This window comes from Heterocephalus glaber, unplaced genomic scaffold (assembly GCF_053883595.1).
Source record: "Heterocephalus glaber isolate CG9 unplaced genomic scaffold, H.glaber_assembly_v1.0 deba00000942, whole genome shotgun sequence".
In the NCBI taxonomy this organism is placed as follows: domain Eukaryota; kingdom Metazoa; phylum Chordata; class Mammalia; order Rodentia; family Bathyergidae; genus Heterocephalus; species Heterocephalus glaber.
The window spans coordinates 2,731,684-2,755,861 of NW_028258174.1; the positions used below are offsets into that span (position 1 = coordinate 2,731,684).

At 46.2% G+C, this 24,178-nt stretch overlaps 1 protein-coding gene across 1 annotated transcript; it reads left to right on the forward strand.

The window, feature by feature from the left end:
* The first annotated feature begins 68 nt into the window (after nt 1-68).
* On the forward strand, nt 69-21,144 carry Nr2e1 (nuclear receptor subfamily 2 group E member 1). Its single transcript, XM_004855426.4, has 9 exons — nt 69-847; nt 5,354-5,499; nt 9,249-9,336; nt 10,691-10,926; nt 12,241-12,387; nt 14,674-14,770; nt 15,154-15,303; nt 15,557-15,662; nt 20,016-21,144. The coding sequence occupies exons 1-9, from the start codon at nt 823-825 to the stop codon at nt 20,176-20,178; spliced, it is 1,158 nt and encodes a 385-aa protein (XP_004855483.1). The 5' UTR covers nt 69-822; the 3' UTR covers nt 20,179-21,144.
* The last annotated feature ends 3,034 nt before the right edge of the window (nt 21,145-24,178 follow it).

The following is a 24,178-nucleotide window of genomic DNA, read 5'->3' on the forward strand; positions in this document are numbered from 1 at the left end:
CTCCTCCCCGCACATGGCTGACGTCAGACCCCGCCAGGAGTTGGGGGAAAAGCTAAGTGGGCCAGGGACGCCCTATTCCCCTCCCAGCGGCTGCCTGTCAGAGCGCTTCTGGAGATATTACCGGGGACCCAGCCCGCGGAGACAGGCACAAAGTCACGGAGTAATGAACTTCGGGGACCCTTTGCCGCTGCGTGCGCGGCTCTCCCTGGAAACCCGGACCTGGCCGCCTCTTTCCTCCGAAGATTTCCTAGCAATTTAGTTTTCCTACTCCACTCTCAGGTTCCGGCAGCGCGGACCCCATCTGCCTCTGAGACTGCGGTTGTGTGCTTCATCTTTCTTAAAATCAGCGGTCTGTAGAGATTTGCCAACACTCTGCATGCCAGTGTAGAGGGAGAGATTGAAGACTGAGTGACAGGAATGGGGAAAGAGAGAGCTTTTGCCTTTTTTGCACCGTAGGAAGGCCATTTTCCTGTCTCCATCCCCGTCCTTCAGTTCGTCCCTCGTGCTGTCCTCCCTTCTTTAGCCTGCCTGTCCATCTCTCCATCTGTCTGTGCATGTCTTTGTCCATATCGAGCAGCATTCCCAGCAGCTGCAGTTTTGCAAGAGCCGGGAATAAACTTAAGGATGCTTAAATTTCCACTGTGGAACGAATTTTGAGTGCCTGGAGAACAGCGCCGCGCGCGAGCGATACCCACCTGCTCAGCCCCGAAGCCTCACAGGCTGGAGGGTGGCTGGCGAGCTGCGGCGCCCGGCAGTGAGGCGGGCGCTGCCGGCCGGGACTCAGGCAGTGCCCATCAGCCGCTTCGTCCCGGGACCGCCAGCATGAGCAAGCCGGCCGGATCAACAAGTGGGTACCTCTCGGGCTGCCGTGGGGACCAGGCGCGCTACCTGGGGCGGGAGATCGGACGGGGAGGCCTGGGAGGTCCTGCCCGGAGCACTGAGCTCCAAGCCCCAGAAAGGGACCCCAATGGGCATGTGCCCTTTGGCCCAGCCCCTTGTAGACCGTGAGCTGGAGCATTTCGTGGAGAGAAAAGAGCAATTTCGTTGCTTCTGGATTGCTTGATCCTCCTCTCTGGTGTGATGGGAAGGTTGCGACGCGCGCAACTACTAGTCCAGCAAGTTGTTTCCATTTAGTCGCCAGGTGCTGGGGATAGGAGGGGTACGACGGGGGTGGGTACTGGGCAGCAGTTTCGGGCTGCAGCAAAACTCTGAGCTCCAGCGCGCAAAAGCAACTCTGTGCAAAGCCGATTTTGAATGGAATGCTTTGCACCCCGTTTCTAGCTATTTCAAATAATCCTGCAAACTAGGAAGCAGAAACAATTTAAAAGTCACATTTTCCTTAATCCTAAATCCCCGTAGGTCATAACTGGGGAATTTAAAGTATGGCGAACCACTCTAGCAAAGAGAGAATCAAATCCCTAATCCCAAAGACTTTTCCAGTCACAGCTCTGCAGAGGCAGGAATGCGCGGCCTGCTCCCTTCCTCCAACTTTCTTACCCTCTGGCTCTCCCACAAAACGCGGAGCGCACCTGACCTCAACCTACCCGGGACGCGGAGCTACTGGAGTGTAACTTGTGATGGCATTTGGGAGCACAGTCCCTGTGGGACCAGGGAATACGCAGGCCTGCTCCGGCCTCGGGAAGGCGCGGGAGCGGTGCTCGAATTTCCACCGGGCTTCCCAGTTCCCGCCTAACCTGGGTCGGCGGCGGCGGGTTCCACGGTCCGTGGGTGGGGCGGCCACTGTCGCAGTCCCCAGTCTCGCCGCCTGCGTTGTTTTCGCCTATAGCATTTTTGGCGCTCTGTGCGTTCCTTCCCGCCCCCTCCCCCCCTCTCTCGTCCTCATTGTCCCGAGTCTTTGAAAGTTAGGAGAGTCCGAGAGACTTCTGAGGACTGATAATGAAGTCCTACTCTAAAGGGATGTGATTCCCAATCCCACCTCCCACCCCCACAAGAAGTAGGTTGTGTTTTCATTTTGTCCGTTTGTTTTGGTTTGATGCTGGCATTTCAAAATTAGAGCAAAGTGACTGCGAACAAAAAGAGAAAGAGGAGAAATGTTTAGAGCTAAACTAGAGAGAGGAGAGAAAGACCCTTAACCGTGGTGGCAATGCACAGCCGACCCTGGAGTAGGACTGGCGTTTCCCGCTGGCCTCTGGCCTACCCTAGCCTTAGCTGTTTGATCTCGGGGAAGTGAGGCGGACTTGCTTTCTGTCGCCGGTGTTTCTGGGGTTAGGGTCCTTCCCAAGAGGCTCAAAACGGGGTCTTTGCAGCTGCATTCCAAGTATCCACTGCCAAGACCTAGCCCTCGGGCCTGGGCAGGCCTCCTAGCTCGCTCCGCCGACGGGCCTCCGCCTCCTCTGGGGGAGGAAAGACCCTCCGGATCTTTTTCCTTCTTGGGGGTGTGGATCACCCTGGGGCCTGGGAAGGTGAGACCTCTGAAGCAGGAGAAGGTCCAGGCATGAAGGCCACCTCGCCTAGGGCTGCGCCCACGCTCTGTGCACTAGGATGCAGGAGGTTGGTTGAGGGTGCAGATTGGGCCCAGCAGGGAAACTTTAGAGCTTCCCAATTTGCCAATCTGTGCCCGGCCTAGGAAGCTTCGAGCCCAGCTCAGGCTGGATGCCGGTGCTGAGGTTGCTCAGGCCCACAAGGCAGCCCCCAACCGCAGTGCTGCTGTATCTCAGAGCACTTTGACCCGAGAGGCAGCCGGCCGACACCTGCGGCCCTCAGACCTGGGGTGACCAAGGGGTTCGGCGCACAGTGGCCAGGGTCAGGATGGGGCCAGGCAGCAACTTCTCCTCTCCCACCTCTCTGGGCTTCGTGTGGCTGGAGGGCAGAGGGATGTCTCTTGTAGCCCCGCCTGGGTGGTAACAAGACCCTGGCCAGTCACCCCTCCAGCCCAGACTAACTTCTTTCAACAGCCTCTGATGGTAATTACAGTAATCCAAGCTGCCATATATCTTTAGGCAATTATGACACACAAAAAGCCCAGAGGGGACCCCCTGGCGAGAGAAGTTAAGAACGGTTTTCCAGCCTTAGGAACCTCTGGCTTGCCTCACGTCGGAGCTCGCTCTGCTTGCTAAATGAGAGGAGCTTTGCAACCAGCTTGCCTCGTGATCCGAAGTCACCTTAACGTGGCTGGGTGTGGGAGGCTGAGGTGCAGACCCGCTATGCTCGGAATTTTCACTTCGCTCTTGCCTGTGCTCCACCTCAGCCCTATTCCTGGTCTCTAATCTTCCCGGGGACCGAGGCTCCGAGGTCTCCCCCCAGGCAGAGTCGCCCTTCTGCCTTGGCTGCCGAGTTCAGGTCCGGGGCCCTAGAAGGGTCACCCACTGGCACTGGCCTTCTCTCCAACCCCATCAGGTTTTCCAGAGACCTATGTCCGTGGCTTCCCGTCTGGATGGGAAGCAGGGAGAGAGACGCCACCACTGCTCCTCCTGTGCAGTCATCTTGGCATCAATATTGCCGCCAAGAAGAGGACTGCAGGGGTGACAGTATTGCTGAGCTCCGAGCAAGGACTCCAGCACAGCCAGAGCGCGTGTGTTTGCAGAGGAGAATGGTTACAAAATATAGAAACCCAAGTTCTCTGCTTCCAGAGTGAATGAGGTACAACAGAGCTCCCGACCCCGGCTTCCGGGGTCTGTGAGTTCTTTTCGGCGCAGTGACAAGCCCGAGGGGCTGGAGAACTAGACCCACTGAGGCCTCACTTAGCTCTCCCGGCCCCTCCCTCCCCCAGCACAACCTCCCCTCTCGCCCTGCAGGAGAGGGGGCGCCCAGGCGGTGGCCACTGAGCCCGAGCGCCTCCCCCGCCGGCCTTTGTCGCCCTCCGAATTCCCATGCTACTCTTTTTGACGGGTCACTGGTGGTTCTATAGGCAGGTGCTGCGGTGGGGTTGTAATTACCCCGGCTGAGCCTGGTCGTTACCGGCCCCCCCCCCCCCCCCGCGCGAGGCAGGGTCCCCCGCGCTCCCCTTCCACCTGAGCCCGAGGCCGGGCCCGGGTGAAAGCCCGCCCCGAAGCCGCGGAATCCGGGAGCGCGTTTGCACCTCCTTCCCGGGGGCCCTCCAAAGCCGCGCCCTCACCTCCTCTGGGGCCCTATCCAGGGTTTCGCTACCCCAGCCTAAGCGCTCCCGGGGCAGCTGTTCTATTTCTGCGAGGCCTGAGGCCGCCTGGGGCCGAACTGGATGTCCTTGAACAGATAGTGATAGGAAAATCAAGGGTTAGTTGTTATGAGCTGGATTTTATTAAAATGTTGACACTTTTTAAAATGTTCTCTTTGTTTTTGCGTTAGAGAGGATTTCTAAATCCCTGTAAACCGCCTCGGGCACTTTTTGGACTCTTGAATCACAGAGAAAAACAGTTCCTCCCTTCTGAATTTTCAGATACTACCCTCGCCCTGAATAGTCCTCCAAGGGCCCCAGCCACCCCAGGCTTCCAGGGATTCCAAAGAAAGTTTTCTGGAACCTGAGTCCAGTGGGGGTGAGAGAAACAGCCTAGAGAAATTAGAATGTTTTTTAAAAATCAGCTTTCACCAGAGCGGGAAAACTGGAGGAAGACTACACAGAAGCGAGCAAGAGGAGGCCAGGGTTTCAGGGAGAAAGGATTTGGGTAGCGGAGGGAGCAAGAGCGGCTGTCCCACCCCAGCCCGGCAGGGTTGCCGCAATCTGCTAGCTCTCCTCTCCTTGACCAGAGCAGTGCCACTTTGCTGAGAAAAATTTTTCCTCAAAGAAATAATTTCTCTAAAGCGATCCACCAAGCATTTTTTAAATAGGTGAAGAGAAAGTTGGGCAATTACCACTATCCTTATTATCATTAATAATCTGAGTATTAGCATCACAATAATAATCCTAATAATAACAACCGCCCGGCGGAGCTCAGAGAAAACTCGATTGCCTTCCAGCTGCCATCCCAGGTTCCAGCCGTGTTTGTTTTTCTTCTTTTCCCTTTTACATTTCAAGTTTGTCTCCTCGCGCGCTCACTAACAACTTTCTCTGTTAAATGCAAGAGCTGAGGAGAGAGGCAGCCAAACTTTCCGAGGAGCAGAAAGGCAGTGGCGGGCTGTGCTGCCGCCCGGGCCTTCTGTAATCTTTTATTCCAAAATGGGTCTCGGCGATTAGAGGAGACCCAAATACATGTAGCGGTGCATGAATAATGCGCATTGTAGGAAACTGACACTTGCTCAAGGAAAAAAAGTTTGGCTATAAAATCACTTCATTATTTGCTTTTACCGCAGCTTCGATGCTAATCCCTTCAGAGGTCAGATTGCTTAGCATCTCTCTCCCTCTCCCCTTTCCTCCCTCTTCTCCGCCCTCTTCTCCTTCTTGCCCCTTCCCCCTTCCCTGTCTTTCTGGCCGTTTCAGGCCGCATTTTAGATATCCCCTGCAAAGTGTGTGGAGACCGAAGCTCTGGGAAGCACTACGGGGTCTACGCTTGCGACGGCTGCTCGGGGTTTTTCAAGCGGAGCATCCGAAGGAATCGGACGTATGTCTGCAAGTCTGGAAACCAGGTACCTTAGCCAAGGCTGCGTTGCCTGGCCTCCCTCCTCTGCCTACTCCTCCTTTGGGCCAAGGCCTCCTCCAAGGAGAGGCCTAGCCTCGACCCTTGCCTTGCTCTCCTCTCCTTCCAGCCTCCACTCTGGGAGGTCCTTTGGCTCTGGAAGGGCGGGATAAGGGAAAGGAAAGTAGATGAGAAGGAAGTCTAAGATCCCATGGCCTTCCTACACTTTTTTAAAAAAATCTTCTGACATTTCCACAGTGGTGGGGGCCCAACCCTGGTGGTTATAGAGCCAGCCCAGGGCACCTGAAGTGCTTTAGAATCTAAACCACAAGTAACACAGCAGTGAGCTCATCCCACCCCCATCCCTAGCAGCACCCAAGCTCATTCTTCTGACCACTGCCTGGGAAGGCAGAAGTAAAAGGCACAGGGACAGGTAGCTGATACACCAAAGTGATCCAGGGAAGACAGGCCATTGTCTTTGAGGAGTGTGCTCTTTCAACTCCCCTAAAGCAGGGGTGCTCTGCAAGTGGGCTGTGGGACTTCAGTACCTGTTTAACTTTAGCTGGGCCTTGTCAGAACAGAGAAGGATGATGAAGAAGAAAAGGCTCAAAGGAGGATGCAACTTCGGCATTCCCCAAGTTTCCATGTCTCCTTCCTCCTTCTCTGCTTAGAAAATGCACTGGTGGACTGTGTTTTGGTCTTGAACAAGCAGAATTGTCTCAAAAGGACAGGTGCATCAGGACATAAGCAAAGTCCAGATAGAGTGAGCAGAACCTCTTGAGTGACTCAGTTTTCCCTTCAGCAACAGGCATACTTCAACCTGAAAGATCAACCTTCTGGTCCCACACTCTGCTGTACCCTCAGCCAGGCACACAGACCCTTAGTATAGAAGGCTCCACTTTCAACCCTGGGAAGATCCCTGAGATGCATGAGTCACGAGTTCTCCCTTGGTAACCAAACAATAAAAAGCTTTCACTAATTAATACATGTGATACACATAAACACATACATACAGAGTCTGGTGCTAATGAATTATTCTGGCTTCTTTTTTTGGAGTGCATGTCTGTTCAATTTCTGAAAGACTTACATTGCCACCAAATATAAGAAGACATTTGCATTTGGATAGGTTATTTTGAATTCTCCATCCCTGTGTTTCCTGTTTAACTGGGTACTCAGATCTGTGTCAGTTTCTAACTTCATCCTCTAGATACATGAGGTTATGTACATACATAGGACCATTCCCCAGGATCCCCACAGGGTTGGGATTAATGTGAGGTGTCAGGTTTTACTTTTTTCTTTTTCAGTGTTGGGGATGGAACCTCATGCATGCAAGTGTTCTCAATCCAAACATACTGATATCAGTCCAAGTACTTGTAAAGGAATGATGATGGATCATCACGTGTGGTGGTCTTCTCCTAGAGAATAAGGTGGTTGGGTTGAAGCACTCATTGGTCCTTCTCTTATGCTCCAGATATTTATATACAATTGATCTGATTTGAAGACACAGTGAAGAATGAATGGAGGCTTCCATTTGCATTTCTTCATCAGAATACTAGAAAGATACCATTCCAGGACAGGTGTTTGATTACATTTAGTAAATTCTTTTTTTGTTTTTTTGGTACTGGGGATCAAACTCAGGACCTTGTGCTTATGAGGCAGGTGGCAGCACCACTGAGCTAAATCCCCAGCCCTACATTTAGTAAATTCTTCAGACTTCTTTACTTTAAACTATTATACTGACCAAAGATGCCAGAGGAATTGTCTTGGGAACTAAAGATTATTTTCTTCCTGTCTTTTGTTCTAAGACTAGGTAAATAATATTTCAGTTGATCATTAACAATAACTAAAACATTTAGACACTTTATGAGCACCTGTCCCACCTTTATTTTAAACAAATAAATTTTTATATTGTTATTTGCTGTGTATTTGTGCTGGGGATTGAACTCAGGGCCTCTTGTATGCTGAATATGCATGCATGTACTCTGCCTCATAGTTACATCCCCAGCCAAGTCAACATATTTTAACTGGAGGAGAATGATCATATAAACCCATGTAGCCCAGTGTGTGATTTTCCTTATGGAATACCTCTGGGGGAAAAGTACCCATTCTAATTCAAGGTATATGCATTTTTGAGATTCAGAAACAAAAGAAAGATGCATGTATTTTATTGCCTTCCTTCTCACTACAAATGTAACAGTGACAACTTGTACAAATAGAGGAAGGCACCAAGCTTCTTTGATATTTTTGATATATAAAATATTTATAGCTACTGTGTTCTTTTGGTATAGCCTGCCTTCTCCTCTAAAGTGTACTTCTTTTCCTGCTTTTACTTGGCCCAAATTTACTCTGCAGAACCTGTTTCTTTTCCTATTTATTTATTTATTTATTTATTTTGGAGACAGGGTCTCACTATGTAGTTCAGGCTGTCCTTGAATTCACTATGTAGCCAGGCTGGCCTTGAACTCATGGCAATCCTCCTGCCTCAGCTTGGGATTGCAGGCATGCGCCACCACACTTGGCCTTCTCCTATCCTTAATAAATGTGAAACCTTATTTTAAAATACCTATGCACAGAGATGGAGAGGTAGCTCAGTGGTAGAGCACCTGTCTGCCATGCAAGGAGGCACTGGATTCCATCCCCAGTAGTATCAGAAAGAAAGAGAGAAAGAAAGAAAGAGAGAGAGAGAGAGAGAGAGAGAGAGAGAGAGAGAGAGAGAGAGAGAGAGAGAGAGAGAAAGCTAGCTTATGGACAAATGATTGTCTCTGTGTGTGTTCCCTCAGCAACCACACCAAACACTATATAAATCCCAACAGAAACTCTCTGTAAATTTCCTCTTTTAATTGTCAACACTACTTCAGAAAATTGCATTATTTTCTTATTCATGTCAGATAAATATTTCTAAAGCTTTGACTACCTTTTTATCAGTTATGTTGCTAATATTCTCAGCCCATATTATCAATTTGTCAGACAGCCCATCATATCTTCCTGGGCATATTTATACAGTGAAATCTAGATTTTTCTAGATTCCCCTCAGACCTTGGACTCTCTCCTTCACATCTCACCCTGTGTAAGCGTTGACCACTCTGGCTTCTGCAGACTTTCAGGGAATAACTGTGTCTCCATGAATATGGGCGATGCTAGTTTTAAAAAGTTGAAAGTTTTCTCAACCTGTTAGTTTTAAGAATGGCTTAAAGTACAAAAGCAAAACTAAGGTATCAAAAAAGGGAAGAATAAATGGGAGAGATTTGTCTGTTAGATGAATGGGCTCACCTAGAATGCGGCAGAAAGAGGTAGACTCAAGACCTCAAAGCAGAAAGAATATTAGGCAGGAGGGAGAGGAGGCATGGGTCTTGACCGGAAACCCTGCTCCTCCCAGAGCTCGGGAGCAGGTCGCTGTCTTCGGTCCTGAAAAGCCTGGTTCCCTGCTCCACCCCTTCATAACCACCGGAAGTTACCCTGGAGAGCTGCTGCCTTAAGCACTGGCGGATCTGGCAACCCGGGCGCTCTGATTCTTCACCTGTTGGGAGAAGGACCTTTTCCTCCTTGTCCGAGTCCATAGAGCCACGGGCTGGCACGTTAGAACCAGCCCTGGGAATCGCAACCCTTTTTCTACCTGGCCCAAGGCTCTCACGGGTCACTGGCCCCATCTCGCTGCTCTGGGGTCCATAGCCAGGCGGGTCCCCATTCCATTTCTCTCACTGGGGTGCCGACTTCTGGGTCCCACCTAAGGTTGCTGGGGGCCACTGTGCTCTGTTGCAGGGCGGCTGCCCGGTAGACAAGACACACAGAAACCAGTGCCGGGCGTGTCGGCTGAAGAAGTGTTTGGAAGTCAACATGAACAAAGATGGTAATCAGCACATTCCTTTATTCATGTAATGTTGATTGAGTAGTAAGTAAATTATATGTACAGAAAATACATAACACTCGTATGCATGTAAATCATCTTCCAAACAGAACACTTCTTTCCAGATGCTGGAAATTGGCCTCTGTGCTTGAGTCCCCAGCTGACCCCACTGAACTCCTAGACAAGGCCCATGCCCACATTGGAAACTTGCGCCCCAAACCACCTCAGGAAGGCAGCGTTGGGGGAGGGGGCACCCGCGATATTTTCTGCCTCTGGTCCTCATCCTCTTCTCAAAGCTTTTTGCAGCCCTTCGTGGCCACTCCTGAGCCTGCCAGCCTTCCCCAGGATCTCTCGGTCTGTGTAGTCTCCCTCAGGAGGTCATGAGGGTTGGAGGAAGGAGAGCAGAGACGTGAAATTTCACACTTGTTTGCAATTTCACGAAGATGCCAAAATCAGTATGGCCATTGGGCGGGTCTTGGCTTTTCCAGAGCCTTTTCCCGGTTCTACAGAAAAGAGAGAAAAGCGGCTGGAGAGGCAGGTGACTGCTCAGGGGTGCGTCCCACACCTGGCTCCCCTGAGTCTCCGACGCGCCGCGTGAAGCGGCTGGGCTTCAGGATGCTTCTTCTTGGGCCTGGAGCGCAGACCCAGCTGCTTCCCGGTCTTGGCCTGGCGAGGGCGCCCCCGGGCCTGGGTGGGACAGGGGAGCCTGGGTGACAGCTGTGAGGTCTTGCGCCTGTCCCGGAGAGCTCCTTCCTCCGCAGAAGCAGAAGGGACGTCTAACCTGTTGAACTTGTGTATTGACAAGTTGTCAGGCTCCGAGAGCGGAAGATTGCCCTGAATTAATTTGTTTGTTTAAACTGTTGGTGGTAATTGTTACATCTCCCCGGCCTTCCTCCAGCACGCTCAAAGACGATCTCTCCCTTGTCCCAGCTCCCAGCGATCCAGGGTTCGGGTCCTTTTCTCCTGGGGCCTTGGAGGCGGAAGCCACTTCTGGGGGGCCGGTCTGTAGGTGGGGGGACTGGAAAAGCCTGTGCGGAGACCTTGTGTGGCGAGGATGGTTGGCTACTGAGGCCCCGAGTGTTCCTGGTTTCCCTTTGACCCCTGGGCGGGGAGGAGCCCTGAAGGATAGAGGACGCACCTCCTCTTGCCCGAGACTGGACCACTCCTGGGGTCCTTTGGGCCTAGGCTGCTCTCAGCCTCAGCTCCTTCGTGCACACAGTGCAGCACTGAAATGCTCTCAGGGCCCTCGCGTTCCCTGTCCCTCCCGATTTTTACCTCTCCGGTGACCTCGCCTACCCAGATGTGGCAAGAGTGGGGTCTCTGATCGGGATCTGTGTCCGTGTCTTTGTCTCTGCAGCCGTGCAGCACGAGCGGGGGCCTCGGACGTCCACCATCCGCAAGCAGGTGGCCCTTTACTTCCGCGGCCACAAGGAGGACAATGGGGCGGCCACACACTTTCCCTCCGCGGCGCTGCCCGCCCCGGCCTTCTTCACCGCGGTCACGCAGCTGGAGCCGCACAGCCTGGAGCTCGCCGCGGTGTCGGCCACCCCCGAGCGGCAGACCCTCGTGAGCCTGGCTCAACCCACGCCCAAGGTCAGTGACCTTGCTGGGCCCAGAGAGGCTCCTGCTGAGCGGAGGGAGCAGAGCACACCCAGTTCTTCTGCGCTTTGATAGGGTCAAGAAAAAGGAGAGGGCCTTAGTGGGTACTCAGCTAGGCCTCCTACCCTCTGGCTGAGCTAGACTCTCGTGGCAGTTCAGTCACCCTCCGAGTGACTGCAGAGATAGACTCCCAAACTTATCCACCTTTGTCTGAAAGTTTGGGGTGGAAGCCAGAAACCTGCACCACTAGGAAACACCTAATGTGTTGCTTGGTGGTGGGTGGAGTCCTGTCTAAACACAGAGAGCAGCTATAGGGGTTCCCAGAGGCCAAAAAAGAGACATTTGTTTTATTATTTTTAAATTAATTTTATCAGACATTTGTTTCAAACAAAGTATTTGGCTCCAGCTGGAGGAAGGGGCCCTGAGTTGGAAATCTCTGGGATCTGTTACCTTGGGCAAAGGAAAGGGTCCCCAAGATAAGCAAGAATTCTGCAAACTGTCCTAATCCTGTTAGGATCTAACTTCATTTTACATGCACCCCTCACTCCCTTCTAAGCCACCCAGCTTTACACTAAGATTGAGCCCCTAGGAAACCCACCTAGGAAACCTGCCACCTAGGGACCCTGCAGGCTTCAGCTGGCACCTCCCAGGGCTCCCACCCAGGGGAGAAGGGCCTAGGATTCCCCCAGAGGAGGGCCAGCTGCAGCCCCACACTGCGGGAAGCCAAACACCTGGGCACATACACACACACAATATTTAATATTGCTTTCTTACCCTTGATGTGTATAATAAGCTCAGGAAAGTAGTGTTATGAATATGTTGTCAGTTATGAATGGGAATGCTCTGTGAGTGATTAAGATGTCTAATTGAAATATTTCCATAATATACTAATCCTTTCTAAAAATACTCATATGCATATTTGTGTTTGGGATGCCTATTAATTTATACTTTTTTCACATCTATTTTTATTTACACAAATGCAAGCAGCTCTTGTCTAAATTGGGAGCCAGGCCTGGCACTTGGCTGAGTCCAAGGAATATTTGATGCAGGGGAAAGAAAAGCCAGACTCCCTTCTAGAAGGGAGAAGCCCCTCAAGAGTGGAAATGTGCCTTCCCCAATAAGCATCATTCCCCAAACTCAATAGACACAAATGATTATTTTTTTACCCATCTATGGCAACTATATATTAAGTAGAACACCCAAGTTCCTTTTCATTCCCTCCCGTTTTAATTGGAAAATAAAGTTTGGCTCTTCTTGCAATGCTGTGGTTTTCTCACTTCCAGCCATCTCTCTTTCTTCCCCTCCCAGTACCCCCATGAAGTGAATGGGACCCCGATGTATCTTTATGAAGTGGCCACAGAATCAGTGTGTGAGTCAGCTGCCAGGCTCCTTTTTATGAGCATCAAGTGGGCCAAGAGTGTGCCAGCTTTTTCCACGCTGTCTTTGCAAGACCAGGTAACGACCAGCAGGGCACAAAGGTCTTTCGAGTAAGGGAGTTGTGGGCAAAGCAATTCAATTCTATAAGCCTTCAAGCTTAGAAAACTTGACTTTACTTGGATAAATCACTAAGGCAAACATGCATTCTCTTTTTTTTACACATGCATTCTTAACAGCAAAGAGGAAACTATTTTTACCAGCATCTTTCCATAGGTTCAAAATATCTACCTATAGAACCGTTAGTAAGAAATGCAATTATGTTATTTCAAAAAGGCTGAATCTGTTCTATGAAAAACACATGGACATGAATATTATCTCTTTTTCAGTTTAATTGAAATATCAAATTTAAGCTCAAATTTTAAAATCTTGATCCTTTCCCTTTTTAAAGCTGTTGATAAAAGTATGCTTTCTTAAGAACACTGAAATTGAGAAATTGCAGGTGGTAAGAGTATTCTCTCATGAGATTTTTGAAACTAGTTTCATTATTTTATATTTTTAGCTTAAATCATTCGTCGTTATACAGTTTTGCTCATTGATTCACTTGTAGCATCAAAGTGTGCATTGCACACCTCCTGCAGGCTGGGTGGTTCTAATGCCTTTAGAGATTTCATAAATAAATAGGTATTTTGCATAATTCTGTGGTCATAAATAACATTCAGAGAGAAAAATTGTGCACAGCTAAAAATTACTTTATATCAAAATGAAGAAATTAAGTTGCTGGGAATATAAAAAATAGTTCCTGCCAGCATTTTTCTAACCAGTAAAAGAGAAAAAGAAAATGAAATGTTCAAAACCATTGGCTGTTACTACTGTATTCATAGAAATTAGTGACAGAGTTCCCAAAAAGCTAAGTAATTTTTGAGTCCCCACCACTTGTGCTGGGAATCAAACCCAGGGTCTAGCACATAGTAGGGAAGTGTTCTACTATTGAACTACACCCCAACTCCTAATAAATAGTTATAAAAGCAAAGGATTTAATTCAATTCTTTTAATAGCTAATTAATGTGTAATAGTGCCCTTTACTATGAAGGGTTTTTTTTTTTTCAGAAAGACTGGGCAAAGTGCTAAAACATTTAATCTTCTAGCACAGAATAGCCAGAATTAGATATTGTTTACTTTGTACATTAAAATAATTATTTCTTGCACTTACTTAATGCAATAAAATAAAAAATAAAGCCTTTTGAAAATTAAATATTTTGGCCTAATTGTGATTTTGGTTACAAGCCTTCATGATTTTAGAAAATTCTTTCATTTGAGACTGGCTGGTTTTTCAGAGGTGTTTGTTTGTTTGTTTGTTTTTGGTACCGGGGATTGAACTCGGGTCCTTGTTCTTGAGAGGCAGGCAGCGGAACCACTGAACTAAATTCCCAGCTCTCAGAAATTTTTTTAAAAATAGAGATTATTTTTTCAAGATTCTTAGATCCTATCTTTGACCAGATGTTAGTGGTCGGCTCTAGCACTTGCTTTGTTCGTGTGTGTGTGTGTGTGTGTGTGTGTGTGTGTAAATTGGCTATTCTTTTTTCTCAAGCAAGTATTTGTATTCTTTAATCCAAACAAAATTTACCTTCTGTCTGCCACTTAGCCCTTTGGTAGAAACCCTTTGACAATAAGCAAACTGCAGTGAAGTGGAATCCAGTATATTAATTTGGAAAAGGAGGCAGATTTTCATTTAAATATTCAATAGCATATTTTATTAGAATGAAAATGACAAGCACCTTGATGCTGTCCACTTATGAGTCTCAGAAAAATCAGGCAGTGAGATGAGGTAAACTCAGTAAAACCCGATTAACATAATTATATCCTCATTTCCCCCATGTCTCTTGGGAATTAGTGATTCCTCCTCCCCCCCCCGCCCCCCTGCTTTCTCCCTGCCCAGCTCCCTTGGCCCTTCAGACCTGCAAGCTTAGTCATAATCAGTAATCCTCACCCCTGACAATATCAGCATTCTGTACCAGAGGAGTCCACCTGCTGAGCTGCTGGTGGCATTTCACAGAGCCTGATCTCCAGAGAAATTTCTAGTGGTCAGGAATGGGTGGGTGCAAGGACCAGAAGGGTAGATCCTTTCCTGAGAGAATCAAACATTGAGGAATTGGAATAGCTGACTCTCAGATGCATGTGAATAGCTATAGGCACTTTTTAAAAAAGGAAAATATGGGAAATAAGGGAAAGCTAAAATATTCAGAAAAAATTTTACCAAGACAGACATTTAAAGCACTTTTTTAAATAATAAAATTTACATATTGAAATTGTTTATAAATTTATAAATTACACACTATATTATATTATACATCTATTGTATGACAGCTGATGCTTTTGGAAGATGCTTGGAGAGAACTGTTTGTTCTAGGAATAGCACAATGGGCCATTCCGGTTGATGCTAACACTCTACTGGCTGTATCTGGTAAGAATTGCACAATTTAATGACTTTGTTGTAGAAATTACCATAAAAATACATTACTGAAAAAAGAACAACATGTAAAGAATAACAAATTCCTGCAGAACAATAGAGTATACCTGTCATTTATAAATCTATATTTAAATGCAAATAATGTTGTTTTGTTGTATTCATGACTGCTTGCATTGTTATTTAAATGCAAATTACTGTGTTTGTTATCATCCAAGAGAAGATTTTATATTAACGTTCATACAATATAGCCAGTTTACATGGAATCAGATATCTTAGAGTGACAATTGAATATTGATATGCAGTATTTTGTCAAAAATCAATATTAAATCATGAAAATGCCTTCATATTAGAATATTTATCCCATATTTTTATTCTAGGCATGAATGGTGACAACACAGATTCCCAGAAGCTGAACAAGATCATATCTGAAATTCAGGCTTTACAGGAGGTGGTAGCTCGGTTTAGACAGCTCCGATTAGACGCTACTGAATTTGCCTGTCTGAAATGCATTGTCACTTTCAAAGCTGGTAAGCAGATGCAGACCCCTGTCTCTTGTCTTTCTTTAGTTTGCCACCTCGTTAAACTCAGCCACCCCAAAGTCTACATTGACCTTTGCAAAAAGAGGTGATCTTTTCAGGGAAGCTGATTCTCTGAGGCTGACCCTTCTTCCATGGCTGCGGGGACCTGCATGCTCTGCTGGTGGGCATCCACTTCCAGAGTGGCATGGTCCCACTGCATTTCTTGTGCAGCCTGATACAGTTGCCTGATCTTCATTTTCAGTGCCCCCACACAGTGGTTCTGAACTGAGAAGTTTCCGGAATGCTGCCGCCATTGCAGCTCTTCAAGATGAGGCTCAGCTAACGCTCAACAGCTACATACATACCAGGTGACCCTTGTTTGCCTCAAACATGTACTTAAGAAAATTGCTTCTATTGTGAACGTGTGAGCAGGCAGTAATAAGCCAGTTCAAACATTGGGACTAATTATCCTGTTGCTAATCAGTTAATTTAGTTAGAATCTGTGTCCTTACCTATCTCTCACAGTGGGTGAGAGAAGGAAATCAAATTAGGTGATCAAACTGAAAGCTTTATCAGACACACCATACATGCCCTGGCTGAACAAGTTGATCAACCAAAGTAGTGGAACACATTTGTGTGAGTGGATTTGGAAGGGTCAAAAATGCAGGCGAATTTGTGGTTAATGTATTAGAGAATGGTTGCATCACCCTTGGAAAAGGACAGTTGCCTTTCTCCAGATGCCAATCCCAAACAGAAGGACCAAGGAACTTTCTAGAGAGGGCATCTTTACCCCTATCCTTACTGGATAGGATTTTGGTTTTGGTGATTGGTGTCCCTTGAGTAATTTCAAGACATAGCATCTGCCAGGTTACTTCTGGCCCCACTGGTCCCCCTGGAAGAGGCTGTCCATGGCGATGTGTAGAAACTCTCCAAAAGCAGGAGCAAAGCTCTGCTGGCCCAACACTGAGCAAGCTCACCAAGAGGTGTAGACTTTCTGATTCCATTTTCAGATGCAAAAGAGCCAGGATTTTGAAAGCAATGGAACCTCTGTAGCTTCCTAAGCTAGAAATGTGGTGGATCTGAGGTTAGAATAGAATTATTATTGTTTATTCTCAAGATTGACCTCAGAAGCCCATCTCCATCATCTCAACATCAGCGGTAGACACTGATGGCCTAACTACATCAGATGGGTAGAGGCCATTGATGCCTCCTCACCTAAAAGGTCCAAGAAATCCCAAGTTGGCTATGTCCACTTCTGCTAGGATCTAATTGATTCTATCATAAATTCTCTTTTGAATGCTAAATGAATCAATATTCCCTATCCATAGGATATCATTAAAACTGTGATGAGTAATAGTGCATAGGTATATGTTTTTCCAGAGTGAAGTGTCCTGGTTTAAAATTTTAAATCCATATTGAGTCCATTAGGCAGTTAATGTTTGTTCAAGATTACAAAATGGAGCAGTGCATAATTTAGGCACTTTCCTCCCTGAAAACTGACTTGTACCTCATACTTGACCTTTGACATCTAGAGCTGTTAGGATATTAAGAACAGGAGCAACCCACTTTCCAGACCCATTTCATCTTCCTCTGAATAAACTCTTCCTACTCAAAAAAAAGGATATTAAGAATACCTGAGAATATGATATTCCTTATTGGTTCTGTCCAACCTTTGCTCAGTATTTGCCATGTGCAGGGCTCCGGGTGGGCATTGTGGGACACCAGGAAGAACAAGGCACTTTCCCTTCCCGTTGTGTAAAGTGGGCAGAAATGTCACTTCAAACAGAGCAGATGGCAGAGAAAAGCAAAGTGTGTGTGTGGGGGGGGGTGAGTTCTAATTGGGAGAGAAGATCCAGAAAGGGTGATGGGTGGAGATGACCATGGGAGTTGGTCCTGGAATGATGGGTGGGTTTCAGCAGGGAAGGGGGAGTGCAGTGAGAGCCAGCAAAGGAGCTGGTGGAGGAGCCATGAGGGCGTTGGATAGGTGATCCAGGGGAGCGGCTGGAGTACTCCACCACGGGGGACCAACAGTCTAGTTTAGAGAAATGATGAGTACACTACCTCTTCTTCACCCACAAAACAAAGAAATTCATCTGTGGAAGGAAAACATCTGCTTTGTCATGAAGTTCTTATTTCATGACATCAGCTATAGCTACAATTTAGTATTAATATCTAGAGTCATACAAGTGACAAAAATCACTATGCTTTATTTCTTAGCTCTGAAAGTGAAGTGAAAAGTTAGCATGCAAACTGAGCTAATTGTCACAATTCTATAAGCTATCTAGACATAAGAAGGCTAAGAATTGGCATTCAACATGAATGTTATAAATGAAGATCAAACACGTACATGAATTTGTTATAGACACAAAACACAACAGTGAAAAGATACTTCTAGCTACTTTTGCCAATGAAGGGATTCAGGAGTATTGTGTCTCTCCTCTTCTCTCCTCTCCCCTCTCCATGAACACACATGGTTATCGTTTCTGGGTAGTACATTACTCCACATACAACAGACAGTTAATTCTTGTTGACTGACTAGCTTTTTCCCAACTAGAGAATACAGGAAGTGGATGTGCAGTGGAGTGGAAAACATATTTACAGAAAATCATAGTTAATTTCCAGGCTGGGGTATATAGTTCAGCAGTAGAATTCTTGCCTAGCATGCAGGCCCTGGGTTCAATCCCCAGCAACATACACAGGTGCACACACATACACACAAGTTAATTGTCTGTGAGTTTTCCCACATCCATGACTTCTACCAGTAATTTTTTCCCACAGTGGTTTCTTGCTGTGGGAAATGGTCAGCAAGTTGGGTGGGTGCTGCGGACCTGGCAGAGTTTGTCTAGGCAGCTACTGCCCCCAACCCTCTGCAGGGTTATCTCTTCTCTGCCTGACTCCACGAAGGGAAGATCAAAGCTGCTGCAGAGAGCCCAAGTGAAGGGCAGACATGAGATACATTCAACAAGGAGAGGAAGTAGTGGGATGTGGGTTTTGTTTTGTTTTAAATGTAGACAAGCTTCACTGTTTGCATAGCACATTATTAAATGAGGCCCCTGTCCATGGGTGGTCATGAAGCTGGGCAGTATAGGAACCAGACGAGGCTGGCAGAGGCCCAGAATGAATTATAACCCTCATCTTTGGCTAAAAAGAAGGACTCTCATGTCCTCAAAGCAGAAAAGTGGCTTTCATGGACTCTTGCAGCAGGGTGGCATCATGGGGCAGTTAGACACAGCTACCAGACTCCTTTGAAGGAATTTTGATATCTCTCGATTACCAGCACCCTGTGACCTGTGTTGAGTGTGGTTAGTCATGCGCACATGTCCCTGGAGCTCAGTGTTTTATGTGGTTTGTTTCAGAGAGGGAGCCCCCTTTGTGGAGCATATTGATACCTGCTTCCAAGCTATGGTGAAAGAAGTGATGGGGCTGCAGTAGGAGGTGGCTTATAGGCATCTAAGGACATCAGAAAATTGAACTTGCACATCTGAGTATATGTTGGACATCAAGAGAGGAAACTGTTAAGCAATTTCTCACATCTTTAATTGTGTGCCAATTTCATTGACATGAAAGTTGGGAGGCACTGCACCCAACAGAACTTAGTCTTTAATTTGAAGTGTAATAAGGATAGAATTATGCTTGAGAGTGACTAAGTATAATGCCTGAATAATAATTTGGAGAATTGCTTAGAAAAAGAAAGGCATTTTATTTGAGGGAAATAGTTTTGTGAAGAAGCCTTGAGAATTAGACAATGTGGATTCATTTGCTTGCTTTATCATTGGCATCATGGTCATTTTCTACAATGGCTAACTCAGGTTTATTATATGGCCTAAAGTTAGTTTCTAGTCTCGTCTTTCTTTTCTTTCTTTTTTTCTTTTTCTTTTTTTTATGCTGCTTGCAATACTGCTTGCATCTTTTTTTTTTTTTTTTTTTTTGGTACTGGGATTGAACTGCGGACCTTGTGCTTTCGAGGCTGGCAGTGGAACCACTGAGCTAAATCCCCAGCCCTTTTTTTTGATACTGGAGATTGAACTCATGGCCTTCAATCTGAGCTACATCTTTAGACCTTTTTTTATTTTTCATTTTTGAGACAAAGTCTCATTAAGTTGCTAAGCTGCTCAAGGTGATCACGCTTCATTCCTCCTCCTCCTCCTCCTCCTCCCTCTCCTTCCCCTCTTCTTTTTACCTCCTCCTTCTCCTTACCCTCTCCCTCCCCTTCCTCCTCCTCTTCTTACTTCTCCTTCTTCTTCTCCTTCATTTGGGATTGAACCCAGGGCTTTCTCCCTGAGTTATATATCCCCAGCCCTTTATTTTTTATTCTATTTTTAGGCAGGATTGTACTAAGTCACTAAATTGTCCAGACTGGGCTTGAATTTATAATCTTCCTGCCTCAACATCCCAGAGTGCTGAGATTATAGGGATGTGTCACCATATCTGGCCCTGGTCATGTTTCTGAAAACTTTTTTCTCCAAATAAGATACAATCCCTTTGTTAATGGAGAGACAGCCACTGTGTGATTTTGGCAGCATTTATTTCTCTGTGCCTCAAGTGTTCTACCTGCACAACAGGGACAATACTGCCTATCCGAACTCCTCTGCAGGGTAGTTTGTTATTTAAGGACCCTAAATCAGGAAATTACTCTGAAGATGATGTGTGTTCAAGTGTAAGCTATTAATTCCCATTCGTATCGGGCTCTGACATTGCTTTCATGGCTTCTGACATTCCAGATATCCCACTCAACCGTGTCGCTTTGGAAAACTCCTGTTGCTCTTGCCAGCTTTACGTTCTATCAGCCCATCAACCATAGAAGAAGTGTTTTTCAAAAAAACCATCGGCAATGTGCCAATTACGAGACTCCTTTCAGATATGTACAAATCCAGTGATATCTAAGCTCTCAAAGTACCGGCTTTTCAGGATAGGACAGTATCAGACGAACTTCTACCTGTGGAGAACAAGCCTCAACTAACATACCCTTCAGGAAGCATAAATCTGGGAATATGTAGCCTTCAGGAAAAATGCCAGTTAATACAAAACAGTTCCAGTAGCTATGACCTGCTGTCTCAAGCCTGTAGAGCAGCCTGGAAAAGGGGCACAGCAAGACCACCTGATGGCAAAGTCACAGCTGCAGTGCCCGGGAGGGGGCAAACTGGGAGCTGCCACAGGCGGAGCCACTCTGCCTCTGACCTGGAAGATCTGACAGAGCCATCAAAAGCTGAAAGACAAGTCATGCTTTCTTTTCCTTTTTAGCACATAAAGTTGGGTGACCAAATATAGCTCTGTGTATAACATCATACTGCGGCCTTCAGAAATATGTTATGTTGGAGCATTTATTTTTAAAATAATGGTTAGGTTTTAAATCAAAAGTATTATCAAAAGTTTCCCTTCTATTGTAATACATCATTAAGTGGCCTTCTGAACCAAGGTAATAAGTGGAAAGTAGCTTATGCTGTGTGGTTTGCTGTTATTCTCTTTTCCCCACCTCCCTTTCTCTTTCTTTTGTTTTTTTCTTTCTTTCTTCTCCTTTTCTGTCTCTTTCTTTTTTAATACCATAGGCCAGGCAACCTTGTCAAAGGAACTGGAGGACGAAAATGAGATTCTCTCCGGGACTTCAGGTTGGATAACATCTCAAAAATAGAAGAGCTTTACTAAAAGAACACAAGTTGAGAGAGGATGAGGACAAACAGCAATACCAAATACAGTGGAGATGGGTGCTGAGTGAGGCAAAGTGCTGTCTGCTATCATGGTGCAGAGACCAGAGGCAGTGGGTCCAAACTCCCGGCTCAGTTGGTCACACCAGGCAGCGGATGAACAGACACAGTGCCAGAAGGAACTTCATGGAAATGAATGCTGAAAGCTTTCATGATTGATCCATTGCTGATGGCCTGGGACTCTGCAATGCCTTTCAGAAAACTCTGGTTTCTAGTAAAGCCTTGAATGCACACACAGACACACACACACAGACACAGACACACACACACACACACACAGACACATGCGCACACACCACATCGTCCCACGCTATCGGCTGCTCCTTTGGTATGAATTGATACTTATGGAAATGTAGAGACAAACATTTTAAAATAGCTGCTGTACTTTTCACATTTTGATTTATTAGGTACTAGCACTGAGGAAGAAAATTCAGCACTTGGACTATCATAGGATGAGTAAAACTTTTCTTGTACAAAGTGAATTAACTGATTTGTGAAGTTAAAAGGTTGTACTCATTGTATTTACAAAGAATAAAAATATATTGAATTTAAACCAATTCTGCCTGATTTCTTTACCACCCTCCCTAGCTGGTTCTCACGTGCCAGATTCAAGGTGGTGGTGGCAGCTGAAGCTCCAGCACAGAGCCGAAAGAATTGAACTACAAAGGCAATTTCCTTTTTACAGTGAATCCCATTTGTAAAATGATGAATAAAGAAATAAAACGTAAGATTCAATTCTCTACAGCTCTCCAATGTAATTGCATCTGTTAGAAAAATTGCTGTGTGAGGAAGAAAGAGACCGATTAAAAGTCTCCACTCTCTCCTCTGTTTCTAATTCTCTTGCCAACATTTCAGTCCTGACCAGGAACTTTAAATCACTGAATGATCAAAAAGATGAAGTGTGAAAAAAGAAAAAAAAATCTTGGTGAGTAAGATGTGGAAGGAGCAATAGGAGGTAGTCCAGATGTTCCCAGAAAATCTCGGACATGGCCCTTCCACCAGAGGCTGGTGGTGATCAGGGGTACAAAAGCCATAGGCATTAGGGTGGGAACGGCAGCACCAGCAAGAGTTGCTGGTGCCTCTGCTCTTGTCTAAGAGTGTGTGTGTCAGGTCAACCAGCCATGAGTTTGGCTACTGCTTCCACAGAGAAAGGGCTATTTATCTCAAAGAAAAGCAAGGTTGGCCCGGAGATGCAGCTGCGATACAGCATCTGCCTAACATGCACAAAGCCTTGGGTTCACCCCACACCACACACACACACACACACACACACACACACACAGCCCCACAAGGTACTAGATATTTGTGTACAGGAATATTCCTTGTAGCCCTGTTCATATTTAACATGTAAATGTCCATTGACAGAGAAGAGATAAATTGTGGTAGATGACGTTACAGTTGTTAAGGGGAATAGCTAGGGCCCATGTTTCAAACGGAAAATTTGACATTGCACCTTAGAATGCAAGTGAATTGCCCAGGGCATATGCAGCTTGCTATCATTTATTATGTCTTACACCTACAGAAAATAATACTAGATAATGCTTATAGGTATAGCAACATATAGTGAACACTTAAAACAAGCATGAACATTTATGATAAACTCATGGTTACCTGTAGGAATAGATGGGATTGCTAAAGGGCACCAAGAAAACCCTCAAATATTTCTGTAATGGTTTATTTCATAAGAAAAAAAGAATCTGATGGGCTGGGGATTTAGCTCAGTGGTGCTGCGCCCACCTGGCAAGCACAAGGTCCTGAGTTCAAATCCCCATACTGGAAAAAACCAAAAATTAAATAAAAGAAAAAAAAATCTGAAACACCTATGAGATCAAAGAAAAGATTTGGAAACTTGGTTAGTGGGTCGAATACTACAGAATAACAAACAACCCCAAAAGCTTGCAGAAACAAACATTCCTTGCACATGAGACTGTCAATTATCTGTGGCTCTGCAGAGCTGGGCTCCAGGCTGTCCTGTGGGTTCAAACGTGCACCAGGGAGCCCTCATTCTGTACTGGCAGCTTCCCTGAAGCAGCTCCTTCCCATGGCAGCCTGAAAGAGAAGTGCGAGAGGCTGAGCCAACCTGTGCAAACACACTTAAAGCTGGCCTCAGCTGTTCACTTTCCACTGGCCAGACACGTAGGCAAACCCAACCTTAGGCAGAGGAGTGCTGTCTTTGGAGGTGGGACGGTGGACAGAGATTCACAAACTGTAATGAAATCGAGTACAATTATAATTAAATTTATCTCAAAGAGTCTCAGAAAAATTGAAAAGGCATAAGATTCCTGTGACAAGCACAGAACACTGATTCTCACCAGAACATCTTTGTTTTGGGCATTCTGCTGTTGAAAACAAGAATCAAGTCTGTCTCTCAACCTTTGAAAAGGCTCGGAATTTAAAAATCAGTCAAAATAACTTCTGGGATTTTGGAATTTCTGCTGGACTCCTTGGCTGTCTGCCTTTCAGGACCTAAGGTGGACATTTTTTGTAGCTTTTAGGGAGGTGCTTCACTGGCTTCTGAATACACACATTCAAGATACACAATTTGAACACATAGCAAGAGAAGATGAGCCCCGCTGAGAGGTTACTGTAGTCAAAGCTGTAGAGCTTCTTTGATAAACGGGCTAAGCCTGGGAGGGTCACTTTTCAGAAGTACAAATACAGGGGTGGGGAATTAGCTCAGTGGTTCCACCACCTGCCTCGAAAGTGCAGGGTCCGGAGTTCAATCCCCGGTACCAGAAAAAAAAAAAAAAAGAAGTATGAATGCATACCATGCAGTACCATGTGAAGCCTTACATTTGTGTTTGAATTACTTTTACTTGTATTTTATGCAAGGAAAGAGAGGATAGATGTGTTCAGGGACTGAATTGAGACTTTCACATTATTTCACTTACAGTTCAATGTTTTTAATCAAATTTAGGAGGCAAAAATTATATGTATTGGCCAGAGACCTGCTTTATGGCTACCTTGCTTGCTTGTGTGCATGTGTGTGTGGTGCTGGGGATGAACCCAGGGCCTTGCAAAGGCTAGGCAAATGCTCTACCACTGAGCCACATTCTCAGCCTCCTTAAATTTTTTTTTTTTGGAAACCAGGTCTTGCTATATAGTACAAGCTGGCCTTGAACTCACTATGTAGCCCAGGCTGGCCTTGAATTTGTGGTGATCCTCCTGCTTCAGCCTCTGAA